A 21,852-nucleotide genomic window follows, 5' to 3' on the forward strand; every position below is an offset into this window, starting at 1 on the left:
GTTATTTAATTCTGTGGATAATAATGTGCCGCGGACCAGCACAGCAGTAGACGATGAGGCCGTCTCAGGGTTGAGAGACTGCGCAGGGTGGTCAGGGATTCGGTTAAAGAAATGACAAACAGACACTCTTCAAGAAAGTGTAAATATGAGTGCACTTTATTTTAGTCAGTGGTCAGTATATATATGTTTTTTCTAAAGGCATAGGATCGGTAAACATCAAAGAAATCAGCTTGCTCATAGGTTTAGCTTATCATTGACAGGGCAGTGATTTATGTCCAAAATACATCTGGACCTAGCTGCATTCCTAAGTAGACAGGCTATTAACTCTTTCTTATATTCTTGTTGTACTAACTACTACTACTACTTACTTATGTTTACTCATAATTAATTGTCATGGGTGAATTTATATTATAAAGCAGTTAATATCAAAGGTACTAAAGTCAAGCACATAATAGAAAGATTATTAAACTAATAATTCTATTATAACACAGTGTTTAGTAATGTTTCATTTGCATTAGCCTAATTATTAAATTACGTATGTTTTTTAATTAGCAATCAATGACCAGAAAAAGGAAAGATTTTAGAGAGACAGTTGTAGCAGAATAAAGTTTGTGGGCCTTGAGAAAGCGAGATAAGTTTCCAGGTGGTCAGCATTTCTTTTAATCATCTTTGTGGCAGCTTCTGGTGGTCGTTATCTCTTGGCAGGCATTCGGCTTCTCTGCATCTTAGGGAGTTTGCTGTTCTCCCCCTGCGCGCATGGTTCCTTGCCCACGCCGGACCTCAGGGACCATGGCAACAGCCATTAGCCCTGAGGGTCACTGCAGGGGGAGGTGCAGCAATAATGGTATTTCTCTTCATTTTTCCATCTGCTGGCTTTCTTAATTCTATTTCCTCAGGTATTCTTGTATTTGAGTGTGATATCTTTTCATGGTTTTGGTTTCCTTCAATTGTTTGGTAATACTGCTCATATTGATTTGAGATTCCTTGGCAGTCTTCTGTGAAATACTGTGTCACACAGAAATACTTTGTTTACTATAACCTGACTATGTAGTAACTGATGGAAATGTTTTACAATGACTGTGTTGTCGACCACTGAAACTCTATTTTTCTTCAGTTTTAGTGATTGTATGCATTGTTCCTGGGGAGGTGGGGAGAAGTGAAGATATTTTGGAACTTGGGGGGAAGCCAACTGCTTGATAGTCCTACTGTTCACTTGCAGGATGCTTCCACAACTTGCGTTTTTGTGCATTTTGATATGTTGGTTTTGCTTCATCCTTTTTGCTGTGTTTTTCAGAGATTCTTCATAATTTCAGGTCACCTAAAACTGCCCCTTATTTTCTAGGACACTTTTATTGCATAAGAAAAATATGTATGCATTTTCTTATTTCTAGATAATATATGTAAGTCCACAGGTAACTTTTTTGGGATTTGTGGTATATAAAAATTACAATATATTTACATACTATGTATAGATTTATAGTAAAATTTATATAATAGATATCTATATATAAATAAAATTTCCAGGGATTTATAATAGAAGTGGTGGCTGTAGTTTGTATTTAATCCTCCATCTTGATATAGTCGTTGCTTTGTTGCATGGCATTTGTTCCATGGCATTTGTTCATATTATTTATGGACTCCTTAGATGTCTGTCAGTTACAATACTGTAAGCTTCTTCAGAGTTCCTGGCATGTAAAGCATACTTAATAAATATTTGTCAGGTAAATAAAAAAATTATTAGAATTGTAATTAAAATAGTAAAACCCTAGTCTAATGCTTATCATATAATGCTCTTAAAGTATGAGTCATTGTTTTCAGACTTTCTTTCCCTATCTAAATTATACCAGTGTATTTTTTTTAAAGATTTATTTATTTATTTATACAAGCACTGGGTACAGTCAGAAGCGTGGGAGGGCGAGATAATTCACCAGAGTCAGAGCAGAGAGCAGAACGGGCAGACTGAGGGGAGCAGCGGGCAGCAGGAGAGGTCTGCACACCATGTGGGACCCTCACCCGGTGGCTGGGGATCAAACCGGTGCTGCAGAGGCTGCAGGCAGCTTCGCAACCCAGCACTCAACCGTTGAGCCACCGGGGAGGCCCACCAGTGTATTTTTTTAATATTTCCTCAGAAGATGTGTTTTTAAGTCTGTTAATTTTTTGCTATTGTTTTTCTCAAGACAATTTCTCTTAAATTATAAAGTTCAAAGCAGAATATAACTAATGAATAACTGGTACTTTTTTATTTTCTGTGGATTATAATACTGAATATAGACAGAGGATTAGATATTTTCTCAAATACCCCTCTCAACCAGTTTGGAGGAGGTATGAATCTTTTAAAAATTGTTTTCTAACTTCTCTTTTCCAGATGAATATGAAAACAGGAAAAGGGTGGGTGGATATTGGAAATGCTGTGATTGCTGATGAATTTTTTCAAGCTGCAATGGCTGTAAGTTACTAGTGATTTTTAACTGTGGCAATTACAGTAACTGTTGTGGTTAGTATCATTAAATTTTGTTTAATTTGGATTTATTTTCCAGAATCTGGAGAAATTATATATTAAATTAATGCAGAGGAGCTTTCCTGAGACCCAATTGACTATGCAGAAGATTACCGTGGAGAGGGACCTCTTGAAAGTGTTGTCTTATCAAGCAGAGTCAGTAGGTATCATAGTCACTAGAGTCTCTCAGTGGGGCATTTTGTGTATGTAAATACAAATGTGATAAGATGTAACCACTATAAGAAAGTCAGGTGTCATTTGCCATTTATGGGCTATTATATTTGACCTTTTGTCTGTTTTATATCTGTAGGTAATATTACTAATGTTGATTGGTATCTCTGGGATGTATGAGGTTGAAAAGACTGACAAATAGTTAAACAATTTTAAACCACTGCATATAATGGCTGTCATTTATTTATGTCAGTGCCCTCTATTTGAAATACCTGTCTCTGTGACTTTCTTTTTTTTCTTAAAGATTTATTTATTTATGCATATAAGAACTGGGGTATAGGCTAGAGGTGCAGGGAATGAGAGGATTCACCAGAGACAGAGTGAGGAGCAGAACAGGCAGATCTACTGAAATACACTGCAGAGGGAAGCAGTGGTCGAGACAGGAGAGGTCTGCTGCTCCATGTGGGTTAGCTCCCTGGCTGGGGATCGAACTCATGCTGCGGTGGTTGGTGATAGCTTGATAGTGCTGAGACTTAACCCCTGTGCCACCATGGAGGCCCTATTTTCATTTTTAACATTATTATTGAAAGATAAATCATATTGCTATAAAATTCACATACTTAAAGCATATAATTTAATGGTTTTAGTATATTCACAGAAATGTGCAGTTACATTCACATTTGCAGTTACATCCTATTGCTTCTGATGCAACCTTAGCAACTACTAATCTATTTTCTGTTTCTATAAATAATCTGTTTTGGATTTCATATAAGTGAAATCATTACATATGGTCTTTCGTGATTAGCTTATTTCACTTAGCTTGTTTTTAGTGTTCATGTATGTTGTAGCAAGTTATAGAATGTATCAGTACTTCATTTTTATTATCAAATAATCTACCACCATGTGGGTACACCACATTTTGATTCTCCATTAATTGTTGATGAATATTTAGGTTGTTGCCAATACTGGCTTATTATGAATAATTCTATTGTGAACATTCATGTATAGTTTTTCTGTGTGTACATCGTTTGTATTTCTCTTGAGATATCTACCTATCTATTATATCATGAGTAGAATGGCTGAATAATATGGTAACTCTGTCTTTAACCTTTTGTGAAACTGCCAGACTCTTTTCCACAATGGCCATACCATTTTATATCTCACCAGTAATGTCTGAGGGCTCCAGTTTCTCCATAGCTAAGACTTTTATAGTTATAGCACTTACATTTAGATTTATACAATTTCTTTTTTTTTAACAATCAATTTCAGAGTAATTTTTGGGTCTGACGTGAGGTAGGGGTCCAGCTTCATTCTTTTATATGTGACTATGCAGTGGTCCCAGCACTATTTGTTGAAAAGGCTCTTCTTCCCCTCACTGAATTGTCTTGGCACCCTTGTCAAAAACAATTGATCATAAATATGAGGGTTCATGTCTCAATAACATTAGGATATTATTCCATTGATCTGTCTGTTGTCCTTATGTCAGTACTACCCTATCTAGATAACAGTAGCTATATAGTAAATTTTGAAATCAGAAAGTGTCTTTTTGTGACCCAAGGTCACAATTACTTACTTTTGTATTTTAGTCTAAGAGTTTTATAGTTTCTTATGGTTTTTAGTTTCTACATTTAGTCTGTGACCCATTTTAAGACAATTTTTCATATGATGGCGAGGTAGGTATCTACCTTCATTGTTTTGCACTGGATAACATCTGTCTGTCCTGGCACCATTTTAAAAAAGAGACTATTCTTTCCTCACTGAATTTGTATTTGCATGCAACAAATAAATTAATCCTAAATGTAAGAATTTATTTCTGGACTTTCAGTTTTTTCCCCATTGATTTATATGTTATCCTTTTGTCAGTATTGCAATCTTGATTACTGAAGCTTTGTAGAAAGTTAACATAGAAGTTTGAGCCCTGCAACTTTGTTCTTTTCAAAATTGTTTGCCTCTTCTGAGTCCCTTAAATTTCTATATGAATTTGAAGATATGCACATCAGTTTCTGCAAAAGTCAGTTAAAATTTTGTTGGGAATTACATTGAATCCATAGTTCAACTTGGGGAATATTGCCATCTTAAGAATATTAAGTCTTCAGATATGTGAATATAGGATGTCTTTCCATTTATTTAGGCTTTATTTAATTTCTCATCAATCTTTTGTGGTTTTTAGTGTATTAGTCTTACAGTTTTTGTCAAATTTATTTCTAATTTTATTTTTTGTTGCTAATTTAAATGGAATAGATTTCATGATTCAACTTTTGTTTTACTCATTTTTAGTGTATAGAAAGTCAATATTTTTTTTTTATGTTGTGTTTTGTAGCTTGCTGGGCCTATTTATTCTCATTGAATTTTTTTTTTTTTGTGGATTTCCTAGGCTAGTCTATAAATAAGATCATGGCATTTGAGAGTAAAGATTATTTAGGAATTATGCTGAGGAATACATTTAACAAAGGAAATGTGGGCTAATATGCAGAAAGCTATAAAATATTGTTGAAAGAAATCAAGAAGATAAAAATAAATGGAAAATAGCTTATATTCATGGATTTAAAGACTTGTTAATATGGTAGGTAATTGCTCAAATTGATCTATAGATTCAATGCAATTCCTATCAAAATTCAAACTGCTTGTTTTTTGCAGAATTGATATTAATCTTAAAGTTCTTGTAGATATTTATGACACTCAATATAGGCAAAAGGATCTTGATAAAAGAACAAAGCTCTTAATTTCAAGATTTACTGCAGAACTATAGTAACTTCCCCAGGCAGTGAACAAAGAGACACCTGATTGATGATATTCTTATATTACTCAAGGATAGAACAGACATCTTACAGTCCTTTGTTCATTCTCGAATTGAGGCCTAGATTGGTGGCCAAAGCTGCTTTATGCCTGGAAAACGAAACGAAAAGAAACTATAGTATCAGACAATGTGGTACTAGCATATGGACAGATATATGTCAATTGACTAGAACTGAGAGTCCATAAATAAAACCCCACATTTGTGGACAAATGCCCCAAAATAAGTGCTCAAAACATGAACTCTTAAGATGAAAGCATAGATTTAATTTTTTTAAAAAATTTATTTATTTATTTATACAAGCACTGGGTACAGTCAGAAGTGTGGGAGGGTGAGAGAATTCACCAGAGCCAGGGGGAAGAGCAGAGCAGGCAGATTGACAAAGTACACTGCTGAGGGAAGCAGCGGGCGGCAGGAGAGGTCTGTGCACCATGTGGGACGCTCGCCCCGCGGCCGGGGATCGAACTGGCGCTGCAGAGGCTGTGGGCAGCTTTGCAACCCAGCGCTCAACCACTGCGCCACCAGGGGAGGCCTCATAGATTTAAATTTTTCTGACATTGGATTAGGCAACATTTTCTCACATATGGACATCTCAAGCACTAAGGGAAAAAAAATTACTAAACTGAACTTTATCAAAATTAAAACATTTCTTCATCAAAAGACACTATGAAAAAGAAAAAAGGCAGGGGGCCTCCCTGGTGGCCCAGGGGTTAAAGACCGCGCTATCAAGCTATCACCAGCCACTGCAGCACAAGTTCGATCCCCATCCGGCCAGGGAGCAACCGACATGGTGCAGCAGACCTCTCTTGTCTCGCCTGCTGCTCCTCTTAGCAGTGTATTTCAGTAGATATGCCTGTTCTACTCCCCACTCTGTCTCTGGTGAATCCTCTCACCCCCCCGTACCTCTGGCTTAGACCCCAGTTCTTGTATGCATAAATAAATAAATCTTTAAAAAAAAAAAAAAAAAAAAAAAGAAAAAGGCAGCCCACAGAATGGGAGAAAATTTTTGTGTAGCATCTATAATAGATAAAGAGCTCTAGAACACAGCAGTAAAAGGCAAATAACCCAAATTTAAATTGGACAAAACGTCTAAGTAGACGTTTCTCAAATAATGATAAATAGATGGCAGTGAGCAAATGAAAAGATGCCCAATATTATTAGTCTTTTGGGAAATGCAAATCAAAAATCACTATGAGGATACCACTTCATACTCAAATATGTATAATTAGAAGGATGGAAAATAAGAAGTGTGGGTGAGGAAATGGAAAAATTGGAACACTGATACACCTTTGGTGAGGCTGTAAAATGCTGCAATAACTGTGTAAAAGTTTGGAATTTCTTCAAAAAGTTAAATTTTTCATATGACTCAGCAGTTCTACTTCTAGGTGTATACACAGAAGAATTGAAAACATGCATTCATTCAAAGGTTTGTAACAAATCTTCAAGCAGCATTATCCACAATAGTTTCAAAATAGAAACAACCCAGATATGAATCAGTTGATGAACGGATAAACAAAATACCCATACAAAGGAATATAATCAAACCATTAAAAAACCCCGAAGTATTCATGCATGCTACAACTTGTATAAACTTTTGAGAATGTTTTCTAGATGAAAGACAAAAGAACATGTGTTCTTTCTTTCTATTTGCATTAACTTTCAAGAACAAGAACATCCTAACAGATAGTATGTTATTGGTTGCTTGTTGCTGAGAAAAGATGGTAGTAGTGGCTACCAATGGGTGCAGGGTTTTATTCTGGGATGTTGGAAATATTCTAGAATTAGATAGTAGTAATGATTACATAACCTTGTTTATATGCTAACAACTACTGAATCATATACATTAAAATGGTGAATTTTATGGCTTGTGAATTATATCTTAAAAAAAGTCCTGTGAGCTAAGCTTTTCCATGGAGCTTCCAGGCTGGTCAATTAGTGACAATTTTCTGGGGATGGGACTTTTTGCCCGTTGTAAACTCATTCATTCTCTTCTAGTAGCTGTTAAGCTGTTGTTTTCCACAACCAACATGGTTCCCAATATGCTGGTTTTCAATACTGCTGTAGGGCTGGAGAGAGGGGCATAAAAATAGGCAAGTTAAATATGCTGCAAACCTTGCCGTTTTTACCAAGATTTATTTTTTCAAGAAAAATCAACTACTTTTTTTGAGGCAATATTTTCCAGATTGTTGAAAATGTCTGTTTGATTTCCAGAGGTCTGAAAAAAATCATTTTGATAATTTGCACCAATGTTCTCATTGCTTTTCTGGAGGAATAGAATTTCAGAGGTCTTTGCTTCACCATTCTAACAGTGATTCTCCTAAAACCAGTTTTAATGTTGATCTCGTATCTCTGCTGAACTCACTTATTAATTCTAGAATTTCAAAAATAAATTCTTTGGAATTGTCTATGTAGACTTTCATGTCATCTGCAGATAGAGACAGTTTTATTTCTTTCTATTGTGTATGCATTTTATTTCCTTTTTTAAGATGTTGTGCTGAGGACTTTCAGCACTAAGTTGTGTAAGAGTGTTGAGGATGAATGTGATTTCCTTGACATATTACAATGGAATGAGTCAACTTTTTTATATCTACATAACTCAGTCGACCAATATTTTCCAGATTACCCATTCATGTTGTTACAAAATCATGCATGGGTTAAAGATTGAGTCAAAGTTTAAGATAGACCCATGGTTTCAGTGTAAATTGGGCATGAAAACTTCATTGTTATGATTCCAGAGTTCTCATTGCAAGTAGCCTTTAAGAAGCTGCCACTTCCTGAAATTTGTGTTTTAGCAAAGAATACCCAAAATGATCTGAAAACACTATTTTCTGATACATATATATGTGAGACTTGATTTTCTTTATATACTTCAACCTAAACATTACAATAGGTAGATATGAGAATGCAATGGCAGATATGAGAATCCAGATGTTCTGTTAAACCAGGCATTAGTAGATTTGTAAAAATGTAATATAGTGATACTATTATGTTAAATTTCTTCTATTTTTGGAAAATATAGTTTTTATAAAAATATGCTGTTTACATTAACATATTTTTTCCAATGTTTCATTTTTAGTTTTAATTTATAATATTGTAAATATTGATTACTGTAATCTAGCTAAAATTTCTTTGTGTCATCAATAATTTTTAATAGTTATAGGGCTCCAACTTCTGAATATTTACCATAAAAACATGGAAATACTAATTTGAAAATATTTATGGACCCCTATGTTCATTACAGCACTATTTACAATAGGGAAGGTATGGAAACAACCCAAGTGCCCAGAGAAGTATGCATAGATTAAGAAGATATGGTATATATGTGTAATAGAATGGTACTTAGCCACAAAAAGATAAAATCTTAACATTTGCAACAATATGGATGGAACTGGAGGGGATTATGCTGAGCAAAATAAGTCAGAAGGAAAAGGCGAGTACTGGGTGATTCATGTATATGTGAAATATGAAAAACAAAGGAATAGACAAAACCAAATCAAAGCAAACCCTTGAAGTCTGACTGTAGAACTGATGCTACCAGAACGAGGGGGAGGAGGGCTCAATGTACTATTGTGGAAGATTATTGGTACTTTGGCGGTGGTTGTCATGTGGTAACATACATTTGTAGAGGTATGAACTATACTCCTAAAACATATACAGTGTCGTAAATCAACTTTATCTCAATAAACATAATTTTTATAGAAATATGGCAGCAAATACAGTAAAATGTTAGTGGTAGAATCTAGGTGATAGGTACATAGGTATTCACTGTAAAACTATTTCAACTTTGTGGTATGTTTGAAAATTTTATAATTTTTATAAAATTTTTAAATTTTATAATTTCATAATAAATTACAATTATTAGTTATAAAACAATTATTAGTTATAAAATATATAATAAATTTTCCAAAAAATAAAAATAAAGAACACAAGTTCATCTTGCTCAAATTATTTCTAAAAATTTAAGGACAGGGAGTGATCCTTTATACAGTTTACTATGCCAACATTAACCCAGTACCATAACCAGAGAAAGACAGGACAAGAAAAGAAAACCACAGACCAATATCCCTGGTGAATATAGACATGAAAATAAAAATAGTAACAAATTGAATTCAATAGTACATTACAAATATACCCCAGGGATACAAGGATGGCTTAATATACATAAATCAATCAATATAATCAACAAAAGAAAAGATAAAAATCTTATCAGTAGCTACAGAGAAACATTTGATAAAATTCAGCACTCATTTATAAAATCTCTAGACAAGATGGGACTAGAAGGAAGCTACTTCAGCATAATAAAGGCTATGCATATATCACAAACCTACTGCCAATATAATTCTCAATGGTGAAGAAGTAAAAGCTTTCTGTGTAAGATCAAGAATATGACAGGGATTGCCATTGTCATTAGAAGTATTAAAGCATTCAGACTTCAATGGGAAATAAAAGGAATCCAGATTGCAAAGGAAGATGTGAAACTGTCATTGTTTGCAGATGAGATATATATGTATGTGTGTGTGTGTGTGTGTGTGTGTGTGTGTGTATATATAAAACCTTAAAGACTCCACTAAAAAACTATTAGAAACAATAGAACAGACAAAAATCTATTGAGTTTTTCTATACAAATAATGAGGGAGAAGAAAAGCTTAAGGTAATAATTCCATTCACAATCACATCAAAAAGGAAAATACCTAGGATTTAACCTAATGAAGGAACTAAAGGACTTACACAATGAAAACGACAAGATATTACTGAAAGATATAGATTATGGGGGGAGCAAATATTGTTTAAAAATGAACAATGATGTAAAAAATAAGATATAGATTATAACATAGGAAATGGAAAGACATTCCATGCTCTTGGATAGGGAGAATCAATACAGTCAAAATGATTATTTTACCAAAAGTGATAGATAAATTTAATGCAGACCTTATTGAAACATCAGCTTACATTCTTCATATAAATTCAACAAAAGTGTTAACATTTATATAGAACCATAAAAAGCTTCAAATAGCTAAAGCAATCCTGAGTATAAGGTAGAGAAATGGAAGCATCATGTTTTCTGACTTTAAACTATAGTACAAAGTAATACTAATTAAAACAATATGCTATTGGCATGAAAATAGACACATGGATCAGCGAAACAGAATCAAAAGCGCAGAAATAAATCCATATATATCTCTCAAAACTTAATTCATGCTTAAGGTGCTATGACCATAAAATGGGGAAAGGACAATCTCTTTTAACAAATGTATTGGGAAAATTTGGGCAGCCACATGTAAAAGAATGAAGTTGGATCACTAACTCCATGCACAACAATAAATTACAAATGGATTAGATATATAGCTATAAGACCTCTGACAATAAAATATATGGAAGAGAACATTGGCAATATGTTATATATCAACGATAAAGATACTTTTTGAGACTCAACCTATATGGCAAGGGAAATAAAAGCAAAAATAAACAATTGGATGATTTAAAAATGCTTTTACACAGTGGAAGAAAATATGTAGACTGATAAGACATCCCACTGAATGGCAGAAAATATTCACCATTAAAAACTGACAAGAGGTTATGTCCCAAGATATACAAAAAACTTACTGAATTTAACAATTAATTAAAAAAAAAACTCCATTCATAAAGGGTAGTAGATCTGAACAGACAGTTCATCAAAGAGGATATCCGGAATATCAATAGATACGTGGAAATGTGTTCATTATTGGTTTTAATAAAGGAGAAGCAGGTCAAAACCACAATGAGATCTCACACCTATGAGAATGGTACATTTTTTAAAAAAAGATTTATTTATGCATACAAGAACTGTAATACAAGCCAGAGGTGCAGGGGGTGAGAGGATTCACCAGAAACAGAGTGGGGAACAGAACAGGCAGATGTACTGAAATACACTGCTGAGGGGAGCAACTGGGTGAGTCAGGAGAGGTCTGCCGGGGATCGAACTCCTGCTGCAGTGGCTGCGGACAGCTTTATAGGTTGCATCTTATCCCCTTGCACCACCAGGGATGCCCGAGAATGGCACATATTAAAAGACCTTCAACAGTAGGTGCTGGAGAGGATGCTGAGGAATCCTTCTATACTTTTGCTGGGAATGTAAACTCGTGCAACCATTTGGAAATTGGCATAAGGTAAATTTGCATTTACCTCAAAAAGCTGAAAATGGAAATACCATATGACCCAGTAATCCCACTCTTGGGCATCTATCTAAAGAACACTAAACCATTAATTAAAATAATTGTATGGTCTACAATGTTTATTGCAGCATTACTTATAATAGAACATGGAAACAACCTAAGTGTCCACTGATGGAGGATTGGATTACGAACACATGGCATATACACATGATGGAATACTTACTATTCAACCATAAGGAAAGACAAAATGTGGCATCTACGTACAACAAGCGAGTCATAATGACAGACAAACATTGTACATTTATGCAGTAGATGATTCAATAAAAAACAAAATACTTAAAAAAATCTAGTGGACACTAAAATAGTGAAGTGAGTTTTCTGAGGTTAAGAAGGAATAGAGATGGAAAAACGGTCCGAAGGATATAAGTGGTGGTGGTGGGAGAAAAATGAAATCACACAAAGTGTCAAAAATTAAAAGGTGGCTACTAGAAAAAAAAGAGAAAGGGGTTTAATTGATGGGTCATATACCAGAAGGGGCTGGAAATTAATCCCATCAAGTGCATATTTAGAAGGATAAACATTTATTTTATGACTACTATGTAAATGGATCATCTGTACACTAGAAATGAAAAGATCAATGACAATATGTGGTACCTCTCTTACAGGAGCTTAAGGTAAGTTCTGTGGGAGATACAAAGCTGTAAACAGATGCATTATAAGAGTTGCTGCTTTAGGGCCTCCCCTGGTGGCACAGCGGTTGAGCGCTGGGCTGCAAAGCTGCCTGCAGCCTCTGCAGCGCCAGTTCGATCCCCAGCCACCGGCGAGGGTCCCACATGGTGCGACAGACCTCTCCTGCTGCGCCTGCTGCTCCCCTCAGCAGTGTACTTCGGTCCTTCTGCCTGTTCTGTTCCCTGGTCTGGCTCTGGTGAATCCTCTCACCCTCCTGCGCTTCTGACTGTACCCAGTGCTTGTACGAATAAATAAATAAATCTTTTTTAAAAAAAGAGTTGCTGCTTTAAAAGAAACATTTTTTTTTTAAGATTTATTTTTATTTATGCATACAAGAACTTGGGTGCAGGCCAGAGGGGGTGAGAGGATTCACCAGAGACAGAGTGGGGAGCAGAACAGGTGGATCTATTGAAATACATTGCTGAGGGGAGCAGCAGGCGAGACAGGAGAGGTTTGCTGCACCATGTAGGTTAGCTCCTTGGCCAGGGATTGAACTCATGCCACATTGGCTGGTGATAACTTAAAAGTGCTGAGACTTTTAACTCCTGTGCCACTAAGGAGGCCCAAAACATGAAGTTCTACAGTAATGAACAGCTATGCAGTGAAAACTAAAAAGATTTTGAATTTTTTGGTAAGAAAAGAGGTATTTTAACTTGAAGAGGGGACTTAGATATTGTATAAGGACGCACATGAGTTTTTCTTTTGTTAAAGTGGAAAGTGAAGTAAATTTTGAAGATACAGTAGGAGGATATGGCATGTTATAGAGCACTTGAAGAATATGAAAAATGGCTTTAACAATTGTGGCAAATGCCCTAAAAAATCCACAAAGAAGGAAACTAATTTTTACTGAGCATCTTCTATATAATTGACATGGTATTAGGAGAGAACATTCCTGCTTACTGAACTGAAGTGAGGGTCCAATTGAAAGTATAAATTTGCAGTGGATTCATTCAGCATGTTTTACTATCTTTGGATTGATTGTGTTGTCATTAGCATTTAGTAGCATATTAGGTGGTGGTCAGTCTTTTAAATTCTTTGCATAATGACAATAATTAGTTGCTGTTGAGAAGCAGTTGAAATCAGACCTCAGAGGTTTTATTTTTCTTAGGGAAAATCTAAGGTTCATTGATCCATCAGTGCAAGTTATAATGCTTTATGGATTTTCTAGGATATGATTCTTGGGAGGTTTTCTTTCTTTACTAGAAGTGAGTACCACTTAAGAGCAAATAATGTCCTTTATTACAATTCTTGGCACTGATGGTAGTTTTGACTGCTGAAATTGTTCACATTTTTGTATACTGACTGCCTTACAGCTTACCAAATGCTTCAAAATCTATGACTTCATTTGATCTTCGTAAGATTAATCTTATACATGACTATCTCTATTTTATAATTAAAGACATTGAGGCTTAGAAAGATTGTGACTTGCCTAAGTTTAGTGGACAAGTGAAGTGGAAATGCTTGGAATCCAAAACCTGTATCCGTATAGGCTTGGCATCATCCCAGACCTAATGAATCAAAATCTCCAAGTAGTAGGACTTGGGCATGCAATTGCCAAAAAGCTCTTTTGGTGAGTGACAGAGATTGTACAACACTATATGTTATTTTCTTATTCATTCATTCGTTTTTCTTCTCTTGTGGGTCATCTTTCTATACCTATTGTTCCTCTTAGGTATGGCCCTCCATCCATGTACCACCACCAGCTCTCCTGTGTCTTCCTACCCCGCTCTGATCACTCCTACTCCTCCCTTGCTGCAAGACATAGATAGATGATTGGTCCACAGGCCTTGTCTTTTTCCTGGAACCTTGCCCCTTTCCTGGATGAGGACCTAGGCTCCTGGGCCATAGCAGACCAGGCTGCTCAGATCCCCAGGAGCAACTGGGAGGCAGGTAGTAAGGCAGAGCTGTTCAGGAACCTCTTGTAGGGCTGCTGTGGAGTTGTCCAGATTCTTTGATTTTGGAACTTCTTGTGCTGTAGGAGACTGTCCCATTTTTTCCAGGCCAGTGTGGTCTCTGGGTTCCGTGCCTCCTCATTCATGCTGATTGTACTATCCTTTCTGGTGACTGTCACATCATGCTGCTTCTGAGTCTTATACTTCTGGCCTTGGGAACCCTGCTTCCCTCCAATGTCAGTGGAGAAGTTTCCCTGTGGGACAGACTCCAGTAGATGGTCGGACCAGCCCCTCTAGTCTCCTTTCATGGTTGCCAGCCCTGCCCTCGGTCCCAAGTCACATCTCTGATGTTTTCCTCCCCCAGCTGGAAAAGCAGAAAGCCTCACTCACGTTGCACACATCTCTGGGCCAGGGGTTTGGTTCCCCAGCCCTTGGAGACGTTGTAGGTGGAACTCATGTGGTAGGTCACCACACCAGCTTGTCTCACGGTACTATTTCTTGTAGATCCAGCCGTGCTCTGTTTGGGTCTGCCTTAGACAATGTCCAGGGATTTGATTTGTCCCTTTTGTCTCCTGAAAGTCTGCAGCAGGAGTGCCTGAATTATAGATGTCTTATACCAATCTGATTGAAGTGGGAGTCAGAACAGAGGGGATACCCCCCTCTTGGTGCATGGCCTGGCCCCTACACCTGCTTGAGATCTAGGCCATTCAGGGGTATGTTGGGGCCCCCTGCCCGAGACCCAGGCCATGTAGGGGCACCCAGCTGGTACCTCCAGCCTGACTGGGTCAGGTCAGGTCTGATCCCTTGGAGGCGGAGCTTTGCATTCGCCTCCCCTGGCCTTCGATAGCATGCAGAGGTGGCTCAGTCCCCACCCCAGGCCCACAAGGAGGTGTAGGCTGGCTCCCCAAGCCTGAGACCCTTAGACACTGAGACCTCAGTGGCACAGGGCTCACCCTGCCCCCACCCCTGCCTGCAGCATTATATCTTACTGCCTCTTTTTAAAGACTTTTTAGTTGAATTCTCTATCTTTCGTGTTTGAATGTTGATTTCTGACATAAGGAGATGAATACTTTTCAAAATTAGCTTGACTCATTAGGGCTTTTATTTCCTCTAAGAAAAAAATCTAAGTAATGATAAACACTTTACTCTTTTAACATTAAAAGCTTATATTGTTTTACATGGTATAAGAACAGAGGACAACATCCTCTAAGATGAGGTTTTTCTTTTATAATATTTTCTCCATCTTGAATAATGAATCAATCAGCAAGTATTCATAAAATATTTAGTATAGATGGGAATATTATCTTGTAATTTCTATAGATAAATAGAGATTTGGCTTATTGGGGTTTTTATGTTATTTTTCTGCCCCTTTAACAAAAACTATAATTAAAACCTTAGAGAAGGGTATCCATCAAGATGTCAGATTCAATATTCAGCAGATAGTGGAGAAAACTGAAGAGAAGCTGGCTTCTTATATTCTTTGTCTTTCCTTCTTTCAATACTTTTCTTATCTAAAACACAAGAATATTTATCACATAAGGAAGAGAAAATATCAAATGTAGGACTTTTCCCCTAAAAAGTTCTTTATGACATTATTTTCTTGTAAGTGTCCATTTTTTTAAATGACTGGGCAGATAAATTCTTAAATTTCTGAAGCAAGCCTCTCCTACAAAGTGCCTAGGTACTGTTCAGTCATAAAATGGTAGAGATGAAAGGAATCTTAGAGATAATTTTGTACAATATCCTTTTTTTATAGATGAGGTTACCAAAGCCATGAGAACATAAGGTTTATGGTTATTTGTAATATATGAGTAACTGTTCTGGCTCCAAAGTGGGGTTGTACTAAGCACCTCCTCTAGTGTGGAGATAAATACAAAAGCTATTCAAGCTGAGGAAGCATCTATTAGGCATTGCATTATATCATAAGGTTGCATACCAGTTTTGCCATTTCCAGAAAAAGTAAATGACTTCCAGGCATTTGGTATCAATTCTGTGTTTCCAAAGGTTCTTACTTCTTATTTCTCTGTATTTTGAGATGGCTATTATATTTAACTTGAACAATTAGCAATGTTTTTAAAAAGATTAAAAAACAAATCAAGACAATACCAGTTAAAAATAGGTTAAACTGACTTATATACAAATAGCGTGTTACTTCATTTTAATCAATTTTTGGCCTTTTTTTTTTTTCTTTACCAGGCAGTTGCTCAAGGTGATTTTCAAAGAGCATCTACCTGTATACTGCGCTGTAAAGATATGTTGACAAGACTCCCCAAATTGGTAAGTGAAAATATGCTGTATCAAGTCCTAGAAAGAATAATTACTATTTCACTTAGCCTTTTAGAGATAAGTGTTTTATATCAGTTTTACTTAGCTGATCATTGAAATGTTTTGCTTTCTTTGTTCTTTTTTAAAATTATTTTTTTCTTACATTGTCTGTTTTTTTTTAAAGTGCCTCTCTTTTTATTTTTCCTTTTTCTAATAAACCTGTCCTTTTATTTTTTTAATTTAAATTTTATTTTTATATTCCCCATACAAATTGCAACCCCCTTATTTTGACCCCAAGCCCTCCTTTCCCCGCCCCCACCCCCTATAAAGTGTCTCTGGTTCGTAGTTGTTTGTTGATTTTTTCTTTCTTATAGTTATTTTTTTTTCCTGGTCCCTTTTTTAAGTTTTCTAGATTCCTGCTATGAGTGAGACCATCTGGTATTTTTCTTTTTCTTACTGACTTATTTCACTGAGCATGATCCCTTCCAGCTCCATCCATGTTGCTGCAAATTGCATGTCTTTATCTTTTTTTTGAATGCTGAATAATATTCCATGGTGTATAATTACATTGTCCATTTTTGAACAGTATTTGATTTCTCCCCTCAGTTGTAGTTCCTGTAGTTCCCCACCACCATAGCTCCCATGATTATCTCTATCATCCCTTATGTTCTTTCATCCCCTGTTTTGACACCCCCCCCCACTATATGCCTCAGATCTATGGTCAGTTTGCAAGTTTTGTTTTTGTGGGACCCTCACCAGTGGCCGGGGATGGAACCGGCGCTGCAGAGGCCACGGGCAGCTTTGCAACCCAGTGCTCAACCACTGTGCCACCAGGGAAGGCCCTGCAAATTTTGTTTTTGATCCTTCTTTTGGTTTCTCTATATTCTGAATATAAGTGAAATCATCTGATATTTGTCTTTTCCTTATAACTTATTTTGCTTAGCACCAACCCTTCCAGCTGCATCTGTGTCACTGAAGATGGCATGAGTTTATCTTTTATGATTGCTGAGTAGTATTCATTGTGTATATATACCACATCTTTTTGATCCATTTATCTGGGGGTCATTTAAGTTGTTTCCGTATCTTGGCTATTGTAAATAATGCTGCAATAAATATAGGAGTGTAGGTTTTCTTTTGAATTAGTGTTTTTGTGTCCTTTGGGTAGATTCCTATGAGTGGAATCACTGGATTATGTGATAGATCCAATTTTAATGTTTTGAGGAACTTCCACACAGCTTTCCATATTGACTGGACCATTTTATTTTATTTTATTTTATTTTTTTTTTTTTTATCTTAAATTTTATTTTTATATTCCCCCATACAATTGCAAATGCCCCATTCTGACCCCAATCCTTCCCCTCCCGCCCCCCACCCCCAAAAGTGTCTCTGGTTCATAGTTTTTGTTGATTTTGATTTTCACTTTCTTATATTCATTTCCTGGTCCTTATTTAAGTTTTCTAGATTCCTGCTATGAGTGAGACCATCCGGTATTTTTCTTTTTCTTTTTGGCTTATTTCGCTGAGCATGATCCCTTCCAGCGCCATCCATGTGCTGCAATTGCATGTGTTTATCTTTTTTGAATGCTGAGTAATATTCATGGTATATATGTACCACATCTTCTTGATCCAGTCATCTACTTTTGGGCATTTGGGTTGTTTCCAAAGCTTAGCTATTGTAAACAGTGCTGCTATAAACATAGGGTGCAGGTGCTCTTTGGAATTGATGTTTCTGTGTCCTTTGGGTAAATACCTAGGAGTGGAATTGCTGGATCATATGGAAGCTCTATGTTTAGTAGGTCCAGAAATCTCCACACAGCTCTCCATAGTGGTTGGACCAGTTTGCACTCCCACCAACAGTGCAGAAGAGTTCCTTTTTCTCCACATCCTCGCCAACATTTGTTGTTGCTAGTTTTTTTAATATGTGCCATTCTCATTGGTGTGAGATGGTATCTCATGGTAGTTTTGATTTGCATTTCCCTGATTGCAAGTGAGTTGAACATTTTTTCATATGTCTGTTGGCCATTTGCATTTCCTCTTCAGAGAAGTTTCTTTTTAGCTCTTCTGCCCATTTTTTGACTGGATTATTTTCTTTGTTGTTGCTGAGTCTCATCAGCTCTTTGCAGATTTTTGTGATCAGTTTATCATTAGTGTTGGGTGCAAAAATGTTCTCCCAGTTGGTGGGTTTCTCTTTGTTTTTGTTATTGTCTCTTTTGCTGTGCAGAAGCTCTTTAATTTGATGTAGTCCCAGCTGTTTATCTTTGTCTTCACTATCACTGCTTTGGGTGATGTGTCTGTAAAGATGTCTTTGATGTGCAAATCCCGTAGTGTTTCGCCTATATTTCCTTCTATGTATTTTATGGTTTCAGGTCTTATGTCTAGTTCTTTAATCCATTTTGAGTTGATTTTTGTGTATGGTGTGAGGTAGTGGTCAATCAATCAACGTTATCCAACACATCAACAAAAAGAAATATAAAAACCATATGATAATATCAATAGATGCTGAGAAAGCTTTCGACAAAGTGCAACACCCATTCATGATAAAAGCCCTTGAAATTCTTGGGATACAAGGAACATACCTCAACATCATAAAGGCCATCTATGACAAGCCAACAGCCAGTATCATTCTCAATGGTGAAAAGCTGAAAGCAATTCCATTAAGATCTGGAACAAGACAAGGATGTCCACTCTCACCACTGCTTTTCAATATAATACTGGAAGTCCTAGCCAGAGCAATAAGACAAGAGAAAGACATCCAAGGAATCCAAATAGGAAAAGAAGAGTCAAACTATCACTATTTGCAGATGATATGATAATATACATAGAGAACCCCAAAATCTCCACAGAAAAACTAATTCAACTCATCAGTCAGTTCAGTAAAGTGGCAGGATACAAAATCAACACGCAAAGTCAGTAGCCTTCCTATACACAAACAATAAATCTGAAGAAGAGAAATAAAAAAAACCACCCCTTTTATTATTGAAACAAAAAAAATCAAATATTTGGGAATAAATCTAACAAAAGAGAGGTAAAGGACCTATACAAAGAAAACTAATAAAACACTGTTAAAAGAAATAGAAGAAGACACAAAGAAATGGAAAGACATTCCCTGCTCATGGATTGGAAGAATAAACATTATTAAAATGGCCATCCCAAAAAAGCGATATACAGATTCAATGCTATTCCAATCAATCTCAATGGCATTCTTCAAAGAAATAGAACATTATTGATGAAATTCATATGGAATCACCAAAAACCCCGAATAGCCAAAGCTCTACTGAAAAAAAAGAAGGAAATGGAGGCATCAAACTCCCAGACTTCAAACTATACTACAAAGCCATAATCATCAAAACTGCATGGTATGGAACAAGAACAGACATACAGACCAATGGAATCGAATAGAAAAATCCAGAAATAAACCCACAGATTTATGGTCAACTAATCTTTGACAAAGGAGCAAAGACTATGCATTGGAGCAAAGAAAGTTTGTTCAATAAATGGTGCTGGAAAACTGGGTCGCTACATGCAAAAGAATGAAGCTTGACTGGACCATTTTAAATTTCCCACCAGCAGTGTGAGCATGTTCCTTTTTCTCTACATCCTCACCAGCATTTCTTGTGTCTAGTTTTAATTTTTTTTAATATTTTATTTTATATATTTCTTACATCATTTTTCATTTTTGCATGATGTAGCATTTTCATTAGGTTATATTCCCCATACAATTGCACCCCCCTTATTTTGACCCCAATCCCTCTTCTCCCCGCCTCACCTCCCCCCCCCCGCCCCCGTCGTGTGTGTCTCTGGTTATAGTTGCTCAACCGCCTGCGCCACCAGGGAGGCCCTGATTTCAATCTTAAAGAATTTGCTGATAGCTGTCTTGTGACCCAGTATGTGATCAGTCCTGGAGAATGTCCCATGTGTACATGAGAAAAATGTATATTCAGCTTTTTGGGGGATGCATTACCCTATAATGTCTATTAAGCCTATGTTGTCTAATTATTTGTGGAAGGCTATTGTGTCCTTCTTTATGTCTAGTTGATATGTCCATTGGTGAAAGTGGGGTGTTGAAGTCCCCTGCCATGAATATTTTCCCCAGTATCTGTTTCCAGATTTGATAGTAATTGTCTTATATATTTTGATGCCCCTTCATTTGGTGAGTATACATTGATAAGTTTTATTTCTTCCTGATATATTGTTCTCTTGTAATATCATGTCCATTCCTGTTCTTCGTTAGCTTTTTAATCTGGAAATCTATTTTATCGGATATAGGTATTGTTGTCTCTGCCTTCCTTTAGGTTCCATTTGCTTGTTGAATCGTTTTCCAACCCTTTGCTATGAGCCTATGTTTATCTTTTTAGCTCACTTGGGTTTCTTGGTGACAACAGAAATTTGGATTCTGTTTCCTAGTCCAAAGAGATACTCTGTGTCTTCAGTCTGTGCCTTTAGTTGGTGAGTTTAGTCCATTTACATTTAGAGTAATTATTGATATATGAAAGTCTGTTGTTGCCATTTTGTACTTAATATTTGTGATTATGTATATTTCCATTGTAGTCCTTTTTTTTAAAGATTTATTTATTTATACAAGAACTGGGGTACAGGTCAGAGGTGTGGGAGAGTGAGAGAGAATTTACCAGAGACAGAGCAGGGAGCAGAACAGGCAGAATAACCAAACACACTGCTGCAGGGAGCAGCAGGAAAGACAGGAGAGGTCTGCTGCGCCATGTGGGTTTTTTCCTGCCTGGCTGGGAATCAAACACGCACTGCAGAGGCTGCGGACAGCTTCACAGCGTTGTGCTTGACCTGCTGCACCACCGGGGAGGCCCTCCTTTTGTAGTTTTTTGTGTCTGTTTCTCTCTTTAGTTTACATAGAAAATCTTTCAATATTTGTTGGGGTGAAGGTCTAGTGTTTGCAACTGCTTCAGTCTGTTTGTTTGAGTAGGCCTTTATTTCTCCCTCATACATGAAGGAGATTTGCAGGATAGGGTATTCCTGACTGATAGTTTTTATCTTTAAATATTTTGATCATGTTATTCCAGTCTCTTCTTGTGCATAAAGTTTCTTCAGAGAAGTCTGATGTTTGCTTGGTAGGGGCTCCTTCTTAGGTTATCTCCTTCCCACTAGCAAGCTTCAATACTCATTCTTTGTCTTGAACTCTCGAAAGTTTTACTACTGTGTATTTCGGTGCAGGTCTCATTGTGCTTATGTACCTTGGTGTTCTTTCAGCTTCATGGATATGTATATTTATTTCTCCAGGTTTGGGAAGTTTTCCTCTGTTGTTATTTATTTATTTTTTGTTAAAGATTTATTTGTTTATACAAGAACCAGGGTACAAGCCAGATGTGTGAGAAGGTGAGAG

At 36.5% G+C, this 21,852-nt stretch overlaps 1 protein-coding gene across 1 annotated transcript; it reads left to right on the top strand.

Moving 5' to 3' along the window:
• Positions 1-852: 852 nt before the first annotated feature.
• Positions 853-21,365, top strand: TEX11 (testis expressed 11). Its single transcript, XM_054695892.1, has 5 exons — positions 853-896; positions 2,366-2,446; positions 2,538-2,657; positions 16,432-16,512; positions 21,357-21,365. Exons 2-5 carry the CDS (start codon positions 2,366-2,368, stop codon positions 21,363-21,365), a joined length of 291 nt encoding a protein of 96 aa, XP_054551867.1. The 5' UTR covers positions 853-896.
• The last annotated feature ends 487 nt before the right edge of the window (positions 21,366-21,852 follow it).

Source organism: Talpa occidentalis, unplaced genomic scaffold (assembly GCF_014898055.3).
Source record: "Talpa occidentalis isolate TD23 unplaced genomic scaffold, MPIMG_talOcc4v2.1 talOcc4.15, whole genome shotgun sequence".
Classification (NCBI taxonomy): Eukaryota; Metazoa; Chordata; class Mammalia; order Eulipotyphla; family Talpidae; genus Talpa; species Talpa occidentalis.

Excerpts from the sequence above, each read along its gene's own strand:
- TEX11 (XM_054695892.1), top strand. The coding sequence starts at position 2,366 with ATGAATATGAAAACAGGAAAAGGGTGGGTGGATATTGGAAATGCTGTG. Across the intron at positions 2,447-2,537 it reads TTTTTCAAGCTGCAATGGCT|AATCTGGAGAAATTATATAT; the intron begins GTAAGTTACTAG and ends TTTATTTTCCAG. Across the intron at positions 2,658-16,431 it reads TGTCTTATCAAGCAGAGTCA|GCAGTTGCTCAAGGTGATTT; the intron begins GTAGGTATCATA and ends TTTCTTTACCAG.